A 24146-nucleotide genomic window follows, 5' to 3' on the forward strand; every position below is an offset into this window, starting at 1 on the left:
GGATAATCTAGAGAATCCAGTTGGAACCAGTATCCGTGAGACTTTTCAGGCAGTGGTGCCTGGCAGGAGTTGTTACAACGTGAGTGAATTTGCCCTCCACTATTCTTAATTCCTGGAGACCTGCGGACTCCCTTCCCTGTGGAATTACAGACAGCCTCTGGCCCACAATGACACACACATTTAATTCAATAAGGTTTGTCCAGGATATGGCCGGGTCTATCACAGGCTGATTCTGGAGCACTTACTTACCTGAGTAGCCCCATTGGAGTAAAGGGACTTAGGTAAGTAAGGGCTCCAGGATTGAATTCTATGTGGCTTTTAAAATCGTAGGAGTTCATATTCTATCATTGAAACAGACCTGCCCTCTATGGTGCCAATAGGGAGGGAATGATGAAGAGGTATGTAGCTTGCACTGGTACCGTGGTACCACGCCTCCACTCCCCCCATGCACTGAACAAATGCTGCTGTACGCTTAACACCACTGAGGCTTTTGACAGACCCGCAACGCATGGCTGTAAACACCAGAGCAGGTCAGCGTCCATCAGTCAAGGGCCACAGTTCATAGGCTCCCCAGCCAATGCAGCTCATTATTGTTTGGTTTAGTGGTGTTACAGTTGCCCCTGAAGGCCACATCCAAGATCTGGGCCCTATTGTGGTGGGTGCTATGCTGTGCAGATGTGAGGTCCCCAGCCCTACAAAGCTTAGGGTCTGCATAGGCAAGACAGACAAAATAAGGATTATCATCTCAATGTTATGGATAGAGGCAAAAGGGGTTGCTTTCCGAGTCTTTTATCCACATCCAGGTTGGGCTTGGGCATCATTTCCTATTGGTGGAACGTGTTTAATTTTTGTGATAGCAAGCAAACGTTCTGCTCGGCTTCACTGTCTCTGCTCGGTCTCTGATGGTGGGGTTGAAACTGATCACTAAGCAACAGCTCCACCAGTGTGCAAGGAAGCTCAGCAATTCGAACAGCAGCTTTATTTTATACTTTCCATGTAGGGTTGCCAACTTCCTAATCACACAAAACTGAACACCCCTGCCTGGCCCCCTGGCCCTCCTCTGAGGCCCTGCCCCCACTTGCTCCACCCCCCACCATCACTCGCTCTTCCCCACACTCACTCATTTTCACTGGGCTGGGGCAGGGGGTTGGGGTTGTGAGAGCAAGTATGGGCTCTGGCCTGGGAGTGCAGGCTCAGATGGGGCTGGGGATGAGGGATTTGGGGTGCAGGAGGGGGGCTGGGGTGTGGGGAGGTGAGAGCTCTGGCTAGGGGTGTGGGCTCTGGGGTGGGCCCGGGGATGAGGGGCAGGAGGTGGGGTGTGGGGTCCCAGCACACTTACCATGGCTCTGAGGAAGTGGCCGCCAGGTCCCTGCAGCCTCTAGGTGCGTGGGTGGCCAGGTGGCTCTGCGCGGTGTGCACTGCCTTGGTGTCCGCAGGGACTGCCACCCGCAACTCCCATTGGTTGTGGTTCCTGGCCAATGGCAGCTGCGGAGCTGGCACTGGGGGCAGGGGCAGTGCTCAGAGCCTCCCAATCCCTAGCCACCCCAGAGCCTAGAGGCCACAGGAACCTGCTGGTTGCTTTCCGGGAGCAGCACAGAGCAAGGACAAAGAAGAAGAACATTCACTGGCACCAAAGACGACCTGGAGCACCCAAGACTCACTGCTGGACCGGAGCTGCCACAGTACCTTTTCGACTGGGCGTTCTGGTAACCCTATGGACACCTGGTAACCCTATCTCCATGGTGCACTTTTCTCAGAACCACGTATGTTTCTGATCTGAATCCCTAATGCTACTTCTTGGAATTAAAAGGAGTTTTGCAATTTACACTCACTTTCTAATGAAAAAGTGCAATACGAATAGAAGGGTCAGATCTGGAGAACTGCACAGAGAGGAAAGCAGGACAGAAAAATAATGGGAAAACAGAGAGTTCTAATAGCAATAGCATGAGAACAGTAGTGGCTGTTATATGATCAACTGTAGGTAACATAAAGACACTAAAGCAGTGGTTCTCAACCAGGGGCACGTGTACCCGTGGGGGTAATCAGAGGTCTTCCCAGGAGTACATCAACTCATCTAAGTATTTACCTTGTTTTACAACAGGCCACATAAAAAGCACTAGCCAAGTCAGTACAAACTAAAACTTCATACAGGCAATGACTTGTTTATACTGCTCTACACACTGAAATGTAAGTACAATATTTATATTCCAATTGATTCATTTTATAATTATATGGTAAAAATGACAAGAGCAATTTTTCAGTAATAGCATGCTGTGACACTTGTGTATTTTTATGTCTGATTTTGTGCGTTTTTAAATGAGGTGAAACTTGTGAGTACACAAGACAAAGGAGGCTCTGGAAAGGATGAGAACCCCTGCACTAAAGAGACCCCTGCAGATGCAGACATGGAAGCTCACTGGATATAAACAGTCTGTCGAAGGTTAATGGAAAATGAAGCAATTACAGCAGCTGGCCATTTGTTTTAGTCTCTGGTTACTAAATGCAAACACAGTATAAAAGAGAATTTATTCCTAACCAGCTTGAATCACTGCAACTGTAAAGATACAGGCACTTGTGAATATTTGCACCATGAAGCTTTTCATACCAGATAAGAAAATACTTAACCAACTGCAGAGAAATGAGAGTTTAAAGCAGGTGGGTAGAGCTGGCTGGCCTTTCGTTAGCTCCTAAGCCAGAGCAGTTTAGTTAGACTAGCCCTGTTCTGCAAATAAATCAGTTACTTTCCTGTTAGGCTGCAATGTTTTTTTAATCCACATTGGTTTGTTACGGAAATTTGAGAGCTATTTACACAGCTGCAATTTATCTATGTTCTTTCCCAATTTTTAATCAGAGTGGGTGAGAAGAAAGTGACTTGCACAGAAACCTCTTGGAGCCAGAGGGCAACAATCCCTGAAATGGGTCAGAGAAACTAAGTTTCTTTTGGATGAGGCGGAAAACTGAGGTCATGGTAACCTGTGGTTATTAGAGCCCATGAAACATCTTGCAAGCAGAGGTGAGTTGGTCAAGTGTCTTGGCCAAATTCCAGTTGTGTAGTTGCTGGCTCTCTGCACTCCCCTGCTGTTTTCAGCTGGATGCTGGATACTTCTGAGTTGTTGGGGTATTTATCATTTCCGAAATGCACTCCCTCAACTGTTGTACAAGAAAAATGCTGTTTCACTTCAAGAAGTGGTTCCTCATTGTAGTGGAGCATTTGCTGATACTCATTAGCTTGTGCATCCTGATTTCCCCCCCCCACACACACACACGAGTCACATCATGGCAGTCTCTGATCAAGCTCTGTTAGCAGTGCACATTTTTCCCATGGGTTGCTGTAGCCTGAGGGCACAGTGACCAATCCACTCCTGTTGTCTGTCTGGCAGCTCTTGTCTTTCCTTAGTTTGTCAGGACGAGTAGTTCTTTAAAATTATGTAACTCATCATTTCAAAATGGGTTAGTTCGGCTAACGGACCACATTGAAACATGTCATGGTGGGCAGCTGTCCCCGTTTGTGGTGGCGCCGAGCTTTGCCCCATGCACACACTCTAATGTTTAAGGCGCCCTGTGTCAGTCTGAGCCTGACCATGTTTCTGTGCTGTGTAACACTGCTCGTCTAGCACACGTCAAAGGCACTTTCCGCAGCAGCTACAGCAGCATGTGTGGAGGCCAATTCTGCCCTCCAGCAGCGAACGAACCTACCGCTGGGAGCAGGATGGGGCCTTTGGGAGGAAACATTGTCTCTTACCCTCCCCACAGAGCATCTGTGCTGCTTTAGGGCCTGACTCCTCATTGGGGCAAGGGCTGCAGGGGTGGGCCCTGGTTTCTCTATCTAGCAGTAACACAGATACACACAGAGCCCGAGGGGACCAGGTGAAGGAAAATTCCTTGAGGTTTCCTCACAGAGTTCCTGCCAAACCCTGCTGCTGGGAGGTTCTGACCCCAAAACTGACAGATCTCCTAGGCTGCAGGAAAACACAGGGCTAGCTATGTAGAGGCCCCTGGCCTCTCATCTGGCTGTGGGGTCCCACCAGGCCCAGGGTAGCGCAGCCCTGAACGAGCTGGGCTGCCAGAGATTCCCCATGGTCCGTCTTAGCTGCCCAGTGCACAAGGGCCCATGGAACTAGATTAACTTTTCCAGGTAATCCATGTAGAGCTCTCGAGAGAGGACTAATGCACACCCCAGCCCCCCTCAGAAATGCTGCCCTGTGGAGAGCCCTTCTGCTCAGAAGAAGGGGGATTTGTGCACAGATCTTAGGGAATGTGATGGGACTCGTGTTTAGATTTCCTCCTAGGGATTGCTCTAGTTCTGCTCAGTGCAGGAAAGGCCTCCCAGAATCTTTAACAGGGAGCTGGGTACATCTCTCTGGACAGCCTGATGCACTGTTAATAGCCTCAGGTTTTGTCTGACTCAACCACAAAACAAAATTCCGAACCCCAGAGCAGCTGTGATTCCAGCCATAACTCCAGGACTTCCCAGAGTGAAATAACAAGTCACACCAAAGGACAGGAGGAATCAAAATGCACAGGGGAGAAAAGATGTGTTCAGAAGAGATGTGAACAAAGATCATGAGCGCAGGAGGCTCTTCTAGGTGTCTGGAACTGCAAAGGAAGTGGCTTGTGGCAGGCTGACGACATGGTTTCTATATCTAGAAACTAGCATCAAAGTACTGAGAGACGCAGCAGACAGACAACAGCTGTGGTTACCCCTTCTCCATAGTCTTGTAGTGTAGTTTCGTTTTTTCAGTGAGAATTAGGACAATGGTGATTGTGCACTACTGAATGTAAATTATGTAAGGTTATTGGGAGTCACCGGTTGGTGATGTTACGGACAGTGCTATATCTTACGCTTATTTTAACATGTGGGCATTAGAACATGGAGAAATACTTGTTGTCAGCTGTGATGAACTTCCTGTGAGAAGCTCAGAATATAACCTATCAATGTAGTTCCCTGTTTTTTGTCTGCCTCTCTGAATTGTTCTTGGGTTATATCTGTGCAAACAAACAAAACATAGTGGTGCCAAAATAGTAGGAAGTGCTGCTGTGTTCCTCTGTCTAGAGGGCTCAGCTAAGACTGAAATTGAGGTCTCAATAAATGGCAGCATTTGTGCGCTACAGTCAAACAGTGGCTGCATCTCTTATTGTTCTAGCTAAATGATGTTACCCATCTGAGTGCCTAGTACCGCCTACTGACTCATACGTCTTTGACAGACATGGAAACATACCCTATGTAACTTCTGAGATTCTCAGGATACCTCATGATGAACGTGTTTTGAGTTATAACATCATGGGCCTTGGCTCGCTAGCATGTGTGGGAGAGACACTTGGGAGGTGCCTGCTCTTAGCACTATGGGGCACCAAAGCAGGATGCTCAAAGACCATCTAACCCGTGACACCCCTGGCATACTCTCCCTCCTCCAGCACCAGAGTGGAGACCCACTCTCCTCATGGAGATTACACGTGCATTTATGTCTGTTGTCAAAGCCTGCTCACTGCAGGGTCCCCAAGGGACAGCTCTCTGATGCTGCTGTGTTTGTTGTCTCAGCAGTTTAACATACCAAGCTCGCTGCATATTCCTCTTCATAAATATTATGATATGGCAGGTACAGCATGTGCCAGAAACTAGTCAACCAAGGTGCCAAAATGAACATCAACTCTGAGGCTGTAGATATTGGCACCGTCCCTTCTGTGCAAGTTAAGCAGGATTGAAATTAACTGCTCGGGCCTCTCTGTTCACAGCCACCCGCTCCAATGCTCTCCAGGAGAGGAGGGGAGGAACAGCTGAGCTGCTAGGGAGCTGGACTCATTGTCTGAACATCCTACACGACAGCAGTAAAAACCTGGCCCCACTGGGTATGCAGGGAGCAGCAGGTGTCTCTGGTACAGGGACAGGTCCTACCCATGGCTGAGCCAGCTTGTGCCTGTGATTACATGTTCTGCTCACCTGGGCTGCACAGACCGCTGGTTCATCCTGCCCCTTCCCTTACACCAGTGATTTAAAGCAGAGGCCCCAATGCGGTCCCTGAACATACTTTTGGATTTATCTACACAAGGCCGTAAACTCAGTTGAGGTAGGTGGGAATTGAAAGCAGGCTAGTTATTGCTGATTAACTCCTGGTGTGGATGCTCTGAGTCCAGAAGAACTAACTTACTTTTCTTCCTGTCTCCCTTTTCTTTCAGCCACATCCTCCCTCGGATCTCTTCCCCCCATCCCGTCTCAAGGGTCTGCTCTTTCCTCCGTGCACATCCACAGCTCCAGGAGCAGGGCAGCTTTGGCTGGAATACGTACCACTCTGGCATTTACTCCTGGCCATCATGGAGGGATCCTGACTCTCTTGACTCTAGAAGGCCATAGCAGTGTAATTTCAAAGGCCTCTCTTCTGATGGCCATATAGTCTGCGCTCTCATCCACTGGAGCAGCTTCCACACCGTCTCTCTCACCTCCAGAAGTACATACATCACCTATTGCATCCATCTGCTGGCTTTCCCTGCTCTCTCACATCAGACACTGGCAGCTCGTCTTTGCCATCACAGCCTGTTCCCACCTTACCGATCATCTCTCACTCACTATCCATGTATCAGCTCCTAACTCCTGTCAGCCCATGAAGTCAGCCACTGTTGACCACCTGTTTAATTTTCAAACAGGCACCTTCATGCTTTTTTCCATGCTGCTCCTCATGCCTGGGAGGATCTCCTCATAAACAGCCACAAAGCTATCTCACTCCCCTCCAAATCCCTTCTCAAAACTCTCCTTTACTGTGATGGCCACAAAAAACTTGACAGCGGTGACCATAACAGATCGGTATGATGGGCATTTCCTTGGGTCCTTGGACTCGCCCATCTGTCTGTATCCATCTGCTGTCTCTTGTCTTATAGTTAGATTGCACGTTCTTTGCAGCAAGGATCGTCTTTGTTCTGTGTTTGCACCATACCTAACACAATGGAGTCTTTAAATCGATTTCTGTACTCCTACAAAACGAGAGGATTAAGCTAAAATCGATATTACTATATCGGATTAGTGTTAGTGTGGACGCAAATCGACGTTATTGGCCTCATTATTTTACAGTAGCTACCCACAGTGCACCGCTCCAGAAATCGACACTAGCCTCGGACCATGGATGCACACCACCGAATTAATGTGCCTAGCGTGGACGCGCACAATCGGCTTTATAATATCTGTTTTATAAAATCGGCTTAAGCTAATTCGAATTTATCCTGTAGTGTAGACGTAGCCAAAATCTTTTTAATAAAGGAAGGAATCAATGCTGCATCCCATTGGAGAAACACCACAGGCAGGGTTATAACACAAACCATAAACAAAAAAACCACCTCCAAGTACGTTTGGCAATGTCCTTTTCCCCTTAGGGTCTTAAGTCCAATCACCCCAAAGTCCAACAACCCAAAAGTCTCTGGCCAGTGCCACTCCAGAATTCAAGAGTTTATCTGTAGAGTTTTACCTCCCCCGCCCAGCCTGGGTGGAAATGGGGGGGAAAGTCCACACAAGGTGTCAAGGGGCACCTTACGTGGGCCAGGGCCAACTGCTGCTGCAGCCTTCACCACGACCAGCTCCACCACACCAGTTGTGCTGGTCCTCCAGCTGCCCCTGCAAACCGCTTCACTCTGCTCGCTGTGCTATGGGCTGCTCCAACACACTGCAACTGCTCTGCTCTGCCAGTTGCTTAACGATAGGTTTTCAGACTCCCCTACTAGTTAACACAGCACTCAGTGATCTCAGTTCAGCTTTTTCAGTGATTTCAGCTCTTAGTAGGGGAGCCCTGGTGCTGGTGCACCAGTGGTCCAACATGAATTCAGCTCAGCAGTCTCTAGATGGACTACTAATGGAATCAAAATTAGCTCTACTCTTTAACAGTGGAGAGAGAAGGATGTATAATTGGTGTTCCAGACCCTCAAAAGGAGCCCATAACCATCAGGTACACACACCAGTCCCCAACCCCTTTTTCTTCAGAGAGTTTTGGAACCCCTGTCCCATGTTTAGCAAGTACCACCCAACTGAGGTTGAGTCATTTCTGTCACAAAGCAGTCCCACAGCTCCCCATTCACACAATCAGGGTGACAAGCTTTTTTTTCCCTCCTGCCCCAATAACAAAGAAATTGGGGATTCCAGAGTGTAAAAATCACCCTCCCAAGCTGCTGTGGGGTTATGCTAAGTTGTATGCTGTGGGGGTGGATGCCAATGGAAATTCCTAACATTCTTTCCACACTCTCTACCATTCACCACCAGATGTCAGGATAGCGTATCCTGACTCTGCTTACAGTTAAAAGATCAAAATGTCCAAATGATGGTGATGGGAAGGTTGTAATAAACATCTCTCTGTAGGCGAAGGGAGCAAAACAATCCTGGGAAGGAGAATGGGGGAATCAAGTGGGTAGGGGAAGGATGGAATTAAACCCAAGCCAAAAACCAAAAATCCCACTTTCAGTGAATCTGGGGGAAAACTCAGTAAAATGTGTGGTATCTGGCTGTGCAGTGGTCTCCCAAGGGACCTGTTGGAAACCTCACTGCACTGCTTGGGACAGTTAAAACTCAACTGGACAAAGCATTCAGGATTCCATTGGCAATCCTTCATTGGCAGGGAATGAACTACAGGCTTGGTCTTGCAACAAGCTTACCACTCTGGATGCCCTTAAGTGCCTGGTTAATTGTAAGCCCATAAATAGCCCAACTGAAGTCAAACTTTAAAACTTTTTATAAAAATGATTCTTCTGAAAAGAGTAGATAAGATCAAAATGAAGTAAATCCACTTGATATGACTTTAAACCAAAGCTTAATTATACATCATGGAGTCCAGCATGATAGTGATACTGGACTCAGATTCAGATCTGTTCTGCTATGTACATCTCAAGAGACTCTTGTGTAAGTCAATGCAGTTACTCCAGAGTTGCACTGGTGTCAAGGAGAGCAGAATGCACAGACTGATGGAGATGTGATTATCCCAGATCATGCTAGCTTCAGACCTTGTATTCTGAACTGCTAAAGTGTAACACCCTCTACTGGTGGCTCCACTACAATTCAGTATAGATGGAGTCTTCATGAGCAGTAGATGCCAAGCGCTAGACTATCGGCCAGATCCCAAAACACGTATGCTTAGAGCATGCATGAGGTCCTGCAGGGACTGTGCAGAGCCAGGCCCTATGCTGTATTCAGAGCAGCCTGGGGGCTGCTGTAAATTAGGCCACACCACAATAGCCGCAAGTGTCTGAGAACACAGCTGAGGCTCTGCATAGTGCAGGGATGTCCCAGCCACACCCACTTTCTACACTCCCTGGCAGCAGGAAGGGTGTGTGGCGTCAGAGCCCTTTGGTTGGCTCCATGCCACTGCAAAGCACCTGTACATGGACCTGATCCTCCTGGGAGAAGCAAGCCAGCTTTATGGCTGGAGTCAGCCAGGGATGCAGCGCTGCCAACACAAGCACCCAAAGGGTACGTTTACTCAGCTGGCTCGGGTTGTGGGGCTCTAAGATTTCTGTGTAGTCTGCCTGAGTCCAAGTTCTGGGACCCTGCAAGGGAGGAGGATCCCAGAACGCGGGCTCCAGCCCACGCCCAAACGTCTATACAGACATTTTTATGCCCATAACCCTTTGAGCCTGAGTTAGCTAATCTGGGCCAGCTATGGCTGTGTGTCGAGCCTTTTTATTCCAGAGTGGACATATCCAAACAGAACAAGACTGGCTTTAAAACTGAGATTTTTTTAAACTAAGAAATGTTGGGTGGTTTTGATTTGCTTTCTGGCTTTTGATCCTTTTTGTCTTTCCATTGTATATCGCACAACCTCACCTTTCTGGGTCAGATGTCCAGATATGTGTGTTCAACTTTTTGCTACAATCCCCAGAGCTAGAAACTTACTTTAAAAAATGCAAGCTGAGATTCGCACCTAATAATTTGCCTTCAGGAGCTGGAATTTTAGAAAAATTTCACATACCACAACAGTTAATGCAGCAAAGAATCCTGTAACAACAGTTAATAACATAGCTATTGTCCCATCTCCAGAAGATCACAGGGAATGAATAGAACAGGGTAACTTTGAGTGATCCATCCCCTGTCATCCAGTCGCAGCTTCTGGCAGTTGGAGGTTTAGGGAGACCCAGAGCATGGAGTCACATCTCTGACCATTTTGGCTAATAATTCTGTGTGTCTGATAATTCTGTTTTTTACTAAAGTTTCAACCGATATGCCCAGTACAGAAGTTAAGCTTACTGGCCTCCAATTGTCAGGATCTCCTCTGGAACCTTTTTTAAAAATAGGCATTATATTAGCTACCCTCCAGTCATCTGGTACAGAGGCTGATTTAAATGATAGGTTACATACCAGTTAGTTGTTCTGCAATTTAATATTTGAGTTCCTTTTAGGATGATCAGACATTCCAATTTTAAAGGGACAGTCCCGATTTTTGGATCTTTTTCTTAGATAAGCTCATATTACCCCCACCCCCATCCCGATTTTTCACATTTGCTGTCTGGTCACCCTAGTTTCTTTAGAACTCTTGAGTGAATACCATCCGGTCAATCAAGGAAGGCTAATCAGGGCACCTGGGTTTAGAAAGGAGCTCACTCCAGTCAGGCAGGAAGGAGCCAGAGGAGAAGGAGCATGTGTGAGGAGCTGGGAGCAAGAAGGCAAGGAGCTGAGTGAGAGCGTGTACTGCTGGAGGATTGAGGAGGACAAGCATTATCAGACAGCAGGAGGAAGGTCCTGTGGTGAGGCTAAAGAAGGTGTTTGGAGGAGTACCAGCGTGTAGATCTCCCTGTTATGTACTTTCGGCGTTCCGATCTGAATGAAGAGTATCCCCAATTCGACTGATCCCTACACACATCGACGAACTGGTTGACCGACTGGTAGTTCCGTTCTTGACTACATGGATCTGACAAAAGTGTATGGCAGATTCCCCTGACCAAAGAAGCTAAAGAAAAGACAGCCGTTTCTCCATCCCGGATGGGCTATTCCAGTACACAGTCTCCTCTTTGGGCTACTGGGGCCCCAGCTACATTCCAGCGCCTCATGGATTAGCTGCTGTGGCCCCATATAGTTATGCAGCTGATACCTAGATGATGTCATCATCCATACTCCAGACTGGGGAACCACTTGGAGAAAGTTGAGGCCCTACTATGCACCTTAAGGCGCGCCGGCCTCACCGCTAATCCCTCTAAATGAGCCATAGGACTAGCAGAGGCTAAGTACCTGGGATATATTGTAGAAGGGGTATAGTGTGACCCAAACTAATAAGCTAGAGCGATTCAAAACTGGCCCGGCCGACCCAAAAGAAGCAGTCCGTGCGTTCCTGGGTGTGTGGCTACTTACGAGTTATTCCCCCACTTCGCCAGTAGGGCAAGTCCTTAATGGACTGGTGAAGGCCCGAGGTCCAGACGTGGTGAAGTGGACCGACGCAGCAAAGAGGGCATTCATAGACCTTCGGACAGCTCTCTGTAATGACCCCATCCTCATAGGCCAGCTTGCCAAGGAATTTATTTGCAACAGATGCTTCCGAGGTGGGTTGGGGGCGGTTTCTGTCACAAATGATTGGAGAAGAAGAACACCCGATCCTCTACCTAAGCAGAAAGCTGCTCCCAAGAGAACAGAAGTATGCAGTAGTCGAGGAGAATGCCTTGCTGTCAAATGGGCCATGGAGATGCTGCGTTATTACCTCTTAAGCTGGCAATTTACTCTTGTTGACTGACATGCACCCCTTCAGCGGATGCAGAGAAATAAGGAAAAGAATGCAAGGGTCAACAAGTGGTTCTTGTCCTCCAACCATTCGCGTTCCGCATATTGCACCGGGCTGGATGCCACCACGGGCAACGCTGATGGTTCTTTCACGAGCACACTGCCTGGCGTCCCAAGTTGCCGAACCCTGGTGTGAGCAGAGGGGATATGTGATGGCTACGAAGTACTGAAACAAAGTATCCCCTAGTTAACCTTCTGGTAACCAAATGGAGTTGCCTCCAGGTCAATCAAGAGGCTAATCAGGGCACCTGGGTTTAGAAAGGAGCTCACTCCAGTCAGGCAGGAAGGAGCCAGAGGAGAAGGAGTGTGTGAGGAGCTGGGAGCAAGAAAGGCAAGGAGCTGAGTGAGAGCGTGTACTGCTGAGGATTGAGAGGACAAGCATTATCAGACAGCAGGAGGAAGGTCTGTGGTGAGGCTAAAGAAGGTGTTTGGAGGAGGGGCCATGGGGGCAATGTAGCCCAGGAGTTGTCTGGTCATGCAGCTGTTTACAGGAGGCACTATCGACAATTGCTATCACAGGGCCCTGGGCTGGAACCCGGAGTGAGGCGGCCCGGTTCCACTCCCAACCTCCCAACTCCTGATCAGACACAGGAGGAGCTGACCCAGACTGTGGGTTCCACAAGAGGGGAAGATCACTGAGGTGAACAAATCCGCCAATAAGCGCAGGACCCGCCAAGGTAGAGGAGAACCTTGTCATAACTGGTTTTAGAAGTGGGATCTTTGGTGTGCATAGCACGGCGGGGGGGGAAAAAAAGGAGGTGATTTAGAAAAAAAAAGGAGAGGGTTTTTTTTTTTTCACCACAATGGATGACGTAGTGCGGGCAACTGATACAAGCCACAAGCAGCGCAGCAGGAGGCTACCCGTATCCAGGCAGCCGCCCAACAGGAGGCAGTGTGGCTGCAGCAAGAACTAATTGCTGCTGATGACCAGGCTTCTCAGACTGAGCTATGTTGCGGGAAAGGTAAACCAGGTAAAGATCCTTCAGAGTGAACCATGCCATGATGGGACGCGGCTCAGCCACTGGTTGCGAAAATGAGCGGGAGGATGATGTAGAGGCATACTTCTGGCCTTTGAGAGGACAGCCCTACGGGAGCCTGCGCCTAGATATCAGTGGTCTGGCATCCTTGCCCCATTCCTGTGTGGGAAGGTCAGAAGGCCTACCATGATCTGCCTGAAGAGGCTGCAGCAGATACCCCTAGCTGAAAGCAGAGATCCTGGCCAGATCTGGGGTAACAACTGTCCAGGGGCGGGCCAGCGGTATCATGAGTGGGGGTAAGAGAAAAACCAGGAACGGTCAACCCAACTAAGAACCTCCACGCGTCCACAGCTGTATCGGACCTCGGATACTGCATCTTACGAGCTCCATGCGAGTCGGAAGTAGGATGGAACTAGAGGTTAGGTCCATCGACCAGTGTCTGAGGGCGACTGCCACGCAGATCTCGCGCAAACTGGGAGGTCATGAAATGATCCATACCACTAATTGGATGATCACGCTCGGTAGAAAGACGCATGACAGCCAGGGAATTGCCCCGACTACCCCAAGGAAAGCCCCTTCGTAGAGCAAACACCCCCCACAGCCCTGGAAGGTGGGACAGCCAAAGAACCCGTGGGGAGTCCTAGGTGGAGAAGAGGGGGCCGAAACCAGCGAGACCCCAGAAGGAGGGATTGGCCTGAGTGGGGAAACCCTGAGACTAAACCCCTAACCGACATGATAGGGGAATGACTAAAACAATTATAGATGTTATGACTGTAAGGGGAGTGGGACACATAGCAGCACAGTGTCCCAGCACCGAGGAGCCTATGCAATGCACTGGGGGATTGGCAAGCCATGCTCCCTATCCACCTTGCGGGCGTCGCATTAGCCCCACATAACTACACCAGGCCGGTGAAGATAAATGGAGTAGAGACTACAGCGCTTGTGGATCGGGAGTGCTATCACCCTTATATCAGGTAAGCTGGTAAAAAGTAGCCAGCTGCCTACAAGCAAAACGCGTAGCAGTGATATGCGTGCATGGGGCCATGAGTCATTACCCCACCATCCCAGTGGAGATAGAGGTTCAGGGAACACCATTGAGGTGAGAGTGGGCGTAGGTTCCTAAACTCCCATATCCTGTAGTCATTGGAGGGACTATCCAGGTTTGATAATTTACTCCGCCCAGAGAAGCTGGAGGAGATGGGACCTGTTGGCAGCAACTCGTCATTGGGAATGTCAACTCCCAATGTTTTCAGAGAGTTTTCTCAGGATTATTCTCAGCCCCAAAAAGGCCCGGAAGACAAAAAAGGAAGGAAGGCCACGAAGGCCTTGGGAACCGGATCCTGACCCAGGGCCAGAGACCACACTAGTAGGCAGATGGACACGAGCAGCCATCAGAGAACAACTGACCAACTGGAAGGTGAGCCGGAGGCTGGCCCCAGCCATGATGGTGATGAGCCGTTGGAAGAAACAGAAGCTGGCCCTGGGAGCTCAAGGCAGGTTAGTCCTGGGAGAGAGACTTTCGGAGGGACCAGGCAGAGGACCCTAGATATGATAAACGTCAGGAAGAAGTGGCTGAGATAGATGGGACACCAGTGGAGGAGAAAGGTCTGGGTCCAGGACCCTACTTTATTAGTGAAGAAAGATCTCCTGTACCGTGTGGTGCAAATGCAGGAGCAGGAGATAAATCAACTTCTGGTGCCACAAAACATCAAAAAGCCATATTGAGCTCGCCACAGTCACCTGTTTGGAGGACACCTAAGGGTAGAGAAAACCCAGGCCAGGATCCTGCGGAGGTTCTTCTGGCCAGGAGTACATGAAGATGTCAGGCAATACTGCACCTCTTGTCCAGAGTGTCAGCTGCATAGCCCTCGCCCACACTTTGCGGACCCCTTTGATACCTCTTCCAATAAATAGAGGTACCATTTGAACACATAGCCATGGATCTGATTGGGCCCTGGAGAAGACAGCTCGGGCACCAACATGTTCTGGTTGTACTAGACTATGCAACCCAGTACCCAGAAGCCGTTCCCTATGCAACACCAGCTTCCACAGACAATAGCTAAGGAGCTACTACAGATCTTTTCCCGGGTTGGGCTACCCAAGGAGATACTGACTGATCGAGGACACTCTGTCATAAGTAGATAGGTAAGGTAAGGGTTAATTTTCGTTTACTGTAAAGGGTTTACAAAAGAGACCAAACACCTGACCAGAGGACACATCAGGAAACCGGATTTTTCAAAGTAAGGGTGGGAACCTCTGGAGGTTTTTGGCTTTGTTCTGGGTCTTTTTGTTTTCCTTCGGCTGTGAGTAAACAAGCTTTTTTCTAACTCCATCTTCTTTCAAAAATTCTACTAAACATCTGTGAGACAAAAGGAAACAAAGTAATCGGCTGTGATTGCTTTGATTTGTATTTACTGGGTGTTGATTTGATGGACTGGTTTAACTGGGCTATCTTTTAAATCAGATGTTTATTCATATTTTCTTATAAGCAAATGCCTGTATTGAGTTTCTTATGCAGTATATTGTTCTGTATTTTCTTTCTTTTTTATTATAAAGTTTCTTTTTTAAAACTTGTGGAGATTTCTTTTCCTAGTGAGGCAAAGGAAGAAATTTCTGTACCAGGTTATCTGTCTCCCTCACGGGAAGACAGAGAGGGGAGGGAAGCATTACTTCTGTGTGATTTCCTATGTCCCAGAGCGGAACAGGCTACGGGAAAGAGAGAAAGAATCAACTCTGTTCTCTTGTGGTTGAGGTTTTTCTCTAGTTACTGCTACGAGACCAGGGAGGGGTGAATCTGTGTGTTAGCTGTGACTAGCTTTGAATGCATAGCCTCGGGGGAGGTAAATAGCTCTCTGGTTTTGCATTCAAGGAGTTAAGTATAGCATCGCCCAGGCTCACCCAGGGAAAAGGTGGGGGAGCTGGGGATGAGGTAGGGAGACCGGGGTCTGGGTCTTGGGGGAGTCCCCCAGGGAAGGTTTGGGGTGACTCGGGGTGACTAGGACCCCTAAAAATCCTGGTTGGTGGCAGCGATATCAGATCCAAGCTGGGTATAAGCTTGGGGGAGGTTTATAGTAAACACTCAGATTTGTAACGCTAAGTCCAGATTTGAGACAGACGTTTACCCACACCTTTCGTGTCCAAGTTGATGTAATAGATCTCTGTTCATTGCTCCATTGTACAAGCCCTATGGACCTCTGTATACCACCCACAAACCAGAACCTGCCTTCTGGGAATAGTTTCAATAAGGACCCCCAAGGCCATGATCAGAAAGTGTGAGCCGGGATGGGAAAGACTGGCATACCCTATGCCTTACCTCATGTTTGCCATCAGGAAGTCCCACAGGCCTCCACAGGTTTCTCTCCATTCGAACTACTATATGGCACCATCCCGCGGGGCATATTGGATATAGCCAGAGAAACCTGGAAGAGGAGTCAAATCTCGGAAGGAACACAGTCGAGCATGTACTACAGATGAGGGATCGGATAGCTCGAGTTACACCCATTGTACAGGAACACTTGGAGAAAGCACAGGGACCCAACGAACCCATTATAACCACCAAGCAAAGCTTCGACGGTTCCAACCGGGGATCGAGTAATGGTCCTGGTGCCCACAGCTGAATGCAGCTGTTGGCCCAGTGAGGGGACCCTGATGAGTGATGAAGCAGGCGGATAGGTAAACATAATGTGCAGCAGCGATGGCGCAGGAAACCTGAGGCAATTACCATCACATCTTCTAAAATCCTTGGCATGATCGGAGGCATGCTTAGTCCACCCAGGAGACCCTTCCCCAAAAAGGATACTTACCACGAGCAAGTGAGGATATCACCACAACTGAACGCCAAGATCAAAAGGTTGAGGCAGCCGAGATGATTAATCCGCAACTAGATGTGTTCTCCTACAAAACCGGGGTGGCGACTGAAGACCTATCACCATATCGCACGTCCCGAGCAAGTCACGAGACCCTACCGAATCCCAGCCAAGCCAAAAGAGAGGATCAGGGCTGAAGTAAAGAAATGTTAGAATTAGGCGTTATTAAGAAATCCTACTATCAAGTAGTCAGTCCAATAGTGCTTTAAGTGGCCTAAACCTTGATGGTACGTAGATTTCTGTAATGACTTTGCGCCGACTGAATGAAAGTATCCCCAATTCGATGCATACCCATACACACATCGACGAACTGGTTGACCGACTGGTAGTGCCGATTCTTGACTACATGGATCTGACAAAGGGTATGGCAGATTCCCCTGACCAAAGAAGCTAAAGAAAAGACAGCCGTTTCTCCATCCCGGATGGCTATTCCAGTACACAGTCTCCTTTTGGGCTACATGGGGCCCCAGCTACATTCCAGCGCCTCATGGATTAGCTGCTGTGCCCCCATATTAGTTATGCAGCTGCATACCTAGATGATGTCATCATCCATACTCCGACTGGGGAACCACTTGGAGAAAGTTGAGGCCCTACTATGCACCTTAAGGCGCGCCGCCTCACCGCAATCCCTCTAAATGAGCCATAGGACTAGCAGAGGCTAAGTACCTGGGATATATTGTAGAAGGGGTATAGTGAAGCCCCAAACTAATAAGTAGAGGCGATTCAAAACTGGCCCGGCCGACCCAAAAGAAGCGGTCCGTGCGTTCCTGGGTGTGGTAGGCTACTACCACGTTTTATTCCCCCACTTCGCCAGTAGGGCAAGTCCTCTAATGGACTGGTGAAGGCCCGAGGTCCAGACGTGGTGAAGTGGAGACGCAGCAAAGAGGGCATTCATAGACCTTCGGACAGCTCTCTGTAATGACCCCATCCTCATAGGCCCCAGACTTGCCAAGGAATTTATTTGCAAACAGATGCTTCCGAGGTGGGGTTGGGGGCGGTTTCTGTCACAAAATGATTGGAGAAGAAGAACACCCGATCCTCTACCTAAGCAGAAAGCTGCTCCCAAGAGAACAGAAGTATGCAGTAGTCGAAGAGAATGCCTTGCTGTCAAATGGGCCATGGAGATGCTGCGTTATTACCTCTTAAGCTTGGCAATTTACTCTTGTGGCTGACACTGCACCCCTTCAGCGGATGCAGAGAAATAAGGAAAAGAATGCAGAAGGTCAACAAGTGGTTCTTGTCCTCCAACCATTCCGGTTCCGCATATGGCACCGGGCTGGATGCCACCACGGGCAACGCTGATGGTTCTTTCACGAGCACACTGCCTGGCGTCCCAAGTTGCCGAACCCATTGGTGTGAGCAGAGGGGGGGATATGTGATGGGCAAGGCCGATGGTACAGGAAGTACTGAGAAACAAGTATGTTGCCCAGGCTAAACAAATCCCCTAGTACCCTGGTAACCAAATGGCAGTTGCTCCAGGTCAATCAAGGCAGGCTAATCAGGGCACCTGGGTTTAGAAAGGAGGCTCACTTCAGTCAGGCAGGAAGAGCCAGAGGAGAAGGAGTGTGTGTGAGGAGCTGGGAGCCCAGACTGTGGGTTCCACAAGAGGGGAAGATCACTGGGGTGAACAAATCCGCCAATAAGCGCAGGACCCATCAAGGTAGAGGAGGAACTTTGTCACATGGGGTATGCATTTAGTTTTAGTCACTAATATGGTGTTTTTAAATAGTTCCCATGCAACTTACAGGCAGTTCACCCTTGTGACTGCTTCTTTTAATTTCCATTTAACTTGGTTTCTTATTTTTGTATCGTTCAGGGAATTTAAGCTACGCGCACTGATAACCAAAGCCACTATATACTTGCATTGCTGTAACCCTTTTATCTTCCCCAATATTCAGTACCTTCCTTGTGAAGTCGTAATAAAGGGCCCAATCCTGCAAACCTGTGCTCGTGGGATTACTTATGTGAATCAGGGGGTTGCAGAAGTGGCCCCTTTGCACCCAATTGTACTCCCATTTCAGTCAGTAGGGATGTTCCCACTGACTTCAGTAAGAGCATGATTGGGCCATCATGCTACTACGTGCTACCCTGGTGTACATACCTTTAATGCAGTGACTGCAGATTTACACAGGTGTAAATGAAATCCAGCTTTGCCCTTTGGTCGCCTTTTTGTGTGGAGGGCATCATGCACCGTATGTCAGCGTGTAAATAACAATAAAATCCTGCCTGGCTATGTGCGGTTTCCACAGCCACGCCTCTGGCAAATAAGGTTTGAGTTTAACCCTGTAATGATGACTGTGATGGTCTATACTATGACTACCTTTTGCCATCCAGAACGGGCTTCCTACTCCATTTTCTACGGATCAAACTCAGGCCTGCAAAGCAAATGTGAATAGCATCACAAGAGGTAGTAATCTTTCTGCAGCTGTAACCACAGGAGCAAACCAGAAAATGCAGCATTTGCTTATTTCTTACATCCTATTCTGGACTGGTACAGCTAAGAGCACAGTTTATTATGCTAATTATCAGGCATTTCCATTCTGTTGGGGTGTTCTTCACTCACAATGATCTGGAAAAGTTCCGGATGTTCATATGTCACTGAGTAGCATCAAACCATGCTTGGATGAGTTATTAGTGGAGATAGATGGCCTAAGGTGAACCCAGATCTATTTCCTCCTCCTTAAAACTCTCCCCTGCTGTCAGCCTATGATCAGCTACCAGTGAGTGGGCAAGTGGTGCGATGAAACTGCTGCGTATCGTGGATAACTTCTTGCTCCTTTCACTGTCACCTCATCTTCCCCTCACCCCTCCTCCCTATTTGTTTTGCTTATCTACCTGTTGTGTCTGGTTACCAAGACTGGTATCTCATTGTGGCTGACCTTTTATTGTATGCCTGTGCAGCGACTAGCGTAATGAGGCCTTAATCCTTGATTGGTTCCCCTGGATGATAGATATAGATAATACAGATGATGATATCATAATACTGAGTGACATCATCCCTGAAGCAATGATGTCACAGTGCAGAAGCAACCACGTCTTTATCAAGATTCCACAGCAGAGAAGCTCTGTGCCAATCTGCTCAGCAAGATGCTCCTCCCAGTGGCTTTCTAGGAGTAAGTCACAAACCCACTACGCGATTTGGGCTGAATTTTGGGATGGGAAATAGTGAAGATCCCATATAGGCTACACATGCCATTGAATGGGGACGGGAAAGCCCTGGTAGGGGCTATTTGGTATCAAGCCCAAAAAGGAGGGCTTGAGAGAAGGATGTTTAGAAGGGAGGCAGGTCCCCTGGTGATGTTGGCCTCGACTGGAGGGATGAAATGGTTCAGATTTGGGGCTAAATTGCTGCGTCCACCTTGTCTTGTGTTCACCCTCCTCTTGTTTCCACAGAGGAAGTGAGCTGAGCAGCACCACCAGAGAGAATGCTTCGTTTGATCAGCACTAGACTGAGTGTCCGCTGGAGGAGGCAACTTTGGGCACAAGCTCTGGCTACGCCCCACTTCAGGTAAAGTAAACTGATCCCAACTTATTAGAACAGCTGGTGGATTTGAAATCATTAGCCCATGACTTGGGGAGTTCAGTAACTCAGCCAGAGGTGAGGGGTCCATTACAGCAGCAGGTGGGCAAGGTTCTGTGGCCTGCAATGTGCAGACCAGATTCAGGCCATAACGTCTATGAGTGCCCAGCTCTGTCCTTGTGCCAGAGCTAAAACGCAGTAACTCCCTGGGGGCAGCTCCAGGGAATCTTCGCCCCTCCTGCCCTTTCCAGCACTGCAGGGCAGGGATAGAGGGGAGAAGTGGAGGGGGCAGGCTGACCCATTGTTTGTGGGGAGGGGCAAGCCGACCCACTGTTTTCAGGGGGAGGGGGAAGCAGGCCGATCCACTGTTTTCAGGGGGAAGAGGGAGCAGGCTGACCCATTGTTTGTGTGTGGGGGAGCGGGCTAACCCATTATTGGGGGGGGGCAGGCTGACCCATTGTTTGGGGGGGAGCAGGCCAACCCATTGTTTCTAGGGAGGGAGAGCAGGCTGACCCATTGTTTTCAGGGGAAGGGGGAAGCAGGCTGACCCATTGTTTGAGGGGAGGGAGAGCAGGTTGACCCATGGTTTCAGGGGGAGCAGAGAGCAGGCTGACCCATTGTTTATGTGTGGGGGAGTGGGCTAACCCATTATTTGTGGGGGGAGCAGGCTCACCCATTGTTTGCGGGGGGGGAACAGGCTGACCCATTGTTTGAGGAGAGGGAAAGCAGGCTGACCATTGTTTTCAGGGAGAGGAGAGAGCAGGCTGACTCATTGTTTGTGGGGAGGGGGAGAGCAGGCTCACCATTGTTTGGGGGGGGGCAGGCCAACCCATTGTTTGGGGGGGAGCAGCCTGACCCATTGTTTGTGGGGAGGGAAAGCAGGTTGACCCATTGTTTTCAGGGGGAGCAGAGAGCAGGCTGACCCATTGTTTGTGTGTGGGGTGGAGCGGGCTAACCCATTATTTACGGGGCAGGCTGACCCATTGTTTATGTTGGGTGAGGAAGGGGACAGCAGGCTGACCCATTGTTTGCAGGAGGGAGGGACAAGCAGATTGACCCATTGTTACAGAAGCAGAGGGGGGAGCAGACTGATCCATCATTCACAGCACAGAACAATCTGATACGTTACTCTTATAAAGGACAAAGAAACACACATGCCCATAACTTCCATCGAAATCAGTGGGAGCAGAATTGGACCCAAAACTATGCACAAAAATAATTATCATTAAGTTTGCTAAATTACAACCTATTTTCTTCAAAGCTAGCTAGTGCTGCACTCCAAGGAGCTGTAACTCTACAGCAAGTTCTCAGGGGCCAAACCAACTATGTTTGACTAAGAACAAAAAATATTAGAGAAGTCAGTTTCACCTCAGGGCACTTTAAAGCCCTGTAACTCAGAAACAGGTTGACTAGCTTTCTTAGGGGGGAGGGATAGCTCAGTGGTTTGAGGATTGGCCTGCTAAACCCAACATTGTGAGTTCAATCCTTGAGGGGGCTACTTAGGGATCTGGGGCAAAAATCGGTACTTGGTCCTGCTAGTGAAGGTAGGGGGCTGGACTCAATGACCTTTCAAGGTCCCTTCCAGTTCTAGGAGATTGGTATATCTTCTATTATTATTTTCTTCAAGGTGTGTAGAAACATTATCCTTTGGCTTCGGACTGTATCTGGTAGGTCTCAGGTCAAACTTATCTTATAAGACAAAGTTAAAGGAGGGCTTTATGGAAGCTGTTTCTAGCATTAGCTATGGAGAGGCTGACACTTCAAATACCGAAGTATTATTAGTGTGCCCAGCACCATAATACCTATGCAGCAAGAGAGAGGGAGTTAGATTCTAGAGGGATGTCTTCATTGCGCCCCCCACCCCTCCAAGAACAGTCTGTGCTTAACTCAGGCTAGCTTGCTGGATTTAAATAGCAGTGAAGACATGGCAACTCTGTTTTTAACACAGTTAGCAAGTCAAGTCAACCCCAGGCTCTCCTATTGAAAAAGCTACTAGGGGGGAAGCTGTTCTAGACTTGATTTTAACAAATAAGGAGGAACTCGTTGAGAATTTGAAAGTAGAAGGAAGCTTGGGTGAAAGTGATCATGAAATCATAGAGTTTGCAATTCTAAGGAAGGGTAGAAGGGAGTACAGCAAAATAGAGACCATGGATTTCAGGAAGGCGGATTTTGGTAAGCTCAGAGAGCTGATAGGTAAGGTCCCATGGGAATCAAGACTGAGGGGAAAAACAACTGAGGAGAGTTGGCAGTTTTTCAAAGGGACACTATTAAGGGCCCAAAAGCAAGCTATTCTGATGGGTAGGAAAGATAGAAAATGTGGCAAAAGACCACCTTGGCTTAACCACGAGATCTTGCATGACCTACAAAATAAAAAGGAGTCATATAAAAAATGGAAACTAGGTCAGATTACAAAGGATGAATATAGGCAAACAACACAGGAATGCAGGGGCAAGATTAGAAAGGCAAAGGCACAAAATGAGCTCAAACTAGCTATGGGAATAAAGGGAAACAAGAAGACTTTTTATCAATACATTAGAAGCAAGAGGAAGACCAAGGACAGGGTAGGCCCACTGCTCAGTGAGGAGGGAGAAACAGTAACAGGAAACTTGGAAATGGCAGAGATGCTTAATGACTTCTTTGTTTCGGTCTTCACTGAGAAGTCTGAAGGAATGTCTAACATAGTGAATGCTTATGGGAAGGGGGTAGGTTTAGAAGATAAAATAAAAAAAGAGCAAGTTAAAAATCACTTAGAAAAGTTAGATGCCTGCAAGTCACCAGGGCCTGATGAAATGAATCCTAGAATACTCAAGGAGTTAATAGAGGAGGTATCTGAGCCTCTAGCTATTATCTTTGGAAAGTCATGGGAGACGGGAGAGATTCCAGAAGACTGGAAAAGGGCAAATATAGTGCCCATCTATAAAAAGGGAAATAAAAACAACCCAGGAAACTACAGACCAGTTAGTTTAACTTCTGTGCCAGGGAAGATAATGGAGCAAGTAATTAAAGAAATCATCTGCAAACACTTGGAAGGTGGTAAGGTGATAGGGAATAGCCAGCATGGATTTGTAAAGAACAAATCGTGTCAAACCAATCTGATAGCTTTCTTTGATAGGATAATGAGTCTTGTGGATAAGGGAGAAGCGGTGGATGTGGTATACCTAGACTTTAGTAAGGCATTTGATACGGTCTCGCATGATATCCTTATCGATAAACTAGGCAAATACAATTTAGATGGGGCTACTATAAGGTGGGTGCATAACTGGCTGGATAACCGTACTCAGAGAGTAGTTATTAATGGCTCCCAATCCTGCTGGAAAGGTGTAACAAGTGGTGTTCCGCAGGGGTCTGTTTTGAGACCACCTCTGTTCAATATCTTCATCAACGACTTAGATGTTGGCATAGAAAGTACGCTTATTAAGTTTGCGGACGATACCAAACTGGGAGGGATTGCAACTGCTTTGGAGGACAGGGTCAAAATTCAAAATGATCTGGACAAATTGGAGAAATGGTCTGAGGTAAACCGGATGAAGTTCAATAAAGACAAATGCAAAGTGCTCCACTTAGGAAGGAACAATCAGTTTCACACATACAGAATGGGAAGAGACTGTCTAGGAAGGAGTATGGCAGAAAGAGATCTAGGGGTCATAGTGGACCACAAGCTAAATATGAGTCAACAGTGTGATACTGTTGCAAAAAAAGCAAACGTGATTCTGGGATGCATTAACAGGTGTGTTGTAAACAAGACACGAGAAGTCATTCTTCCGCTCTACTCTGCGCTGGTTAGGCCTCAACTGGAGTATTGTGTCCAGTTCTGGGCACCGCATTTCAAGAAAGATGTGGAGAAATTGGAGAGGGTCCAGAGAAGAGCAACAAGAATGATTAAAGGTCTTGAGAACATGACCTATGAAGGAAGGCTGAAAGAATTGGGTTTATTTAGTTTGGAAAAGAGAAGACTGAGAAGGGACATGATAGCAGTTTTCAGGTATCTAAAAGGGTGTCATCAGGAGGAGGGAGAAAACTTGTTCACCTTAGCCTCTAATGATAGAACAAGA

The 24146-nt window shown here is 48.2% G+C and overlaps 1 protein-coding gene and 1 long non-coding RNA gene across 2 annotated transcripts in view; both read left to right on the forward strand.

Annotated features, from left to right (window-relative positions):
- The window catches only part of LOC142047248 (uncharacterized), a 498878-nt gene that overhangs the window by 345273 nt on the left and 129459 nt on the right, over window positions 1-24146 (forward strand). The window lies entirely within an intron of this gene.
- LOC116828964 (very long-chain specific acyl-CoA dehydrogenase, mitochondrial-like) overlaps window positions 18328-24146 on the forward strand; it is a 45435-nt gene continuing 39616 nt past the window's right edge. Inside the window, exons 1-2 of the mRNA XM_032787525.2 lie at window positions 18328-19687; window positions 19968-20082. Coding sequence (XP_032643416.1) covers window positions 20000-20082 — 83 coding nt within the window. The 5' untranslated portion in view covers window positions 18328-19687; window positions 19968-19999. The remainder of the gene's footprint in view (window positions 19688-19967; window positions 20083-24146) is intronic.

This window comes from Chelonoidis abingdonii, chromosome 8, assembly GCF_003597395.2.
Source record: "Chelonoidis abingdonii isolate Lonesome George chromosome 8, CheloAbing_2.0, whole genome shotgun sequence".
In the NCBI taxonomy this organism is placed as follows: Eukaryota; Metazoa; Chordata; order Testudines; family Testudinidae; genus Chelonoidis; species Chelonoidis abingdonii.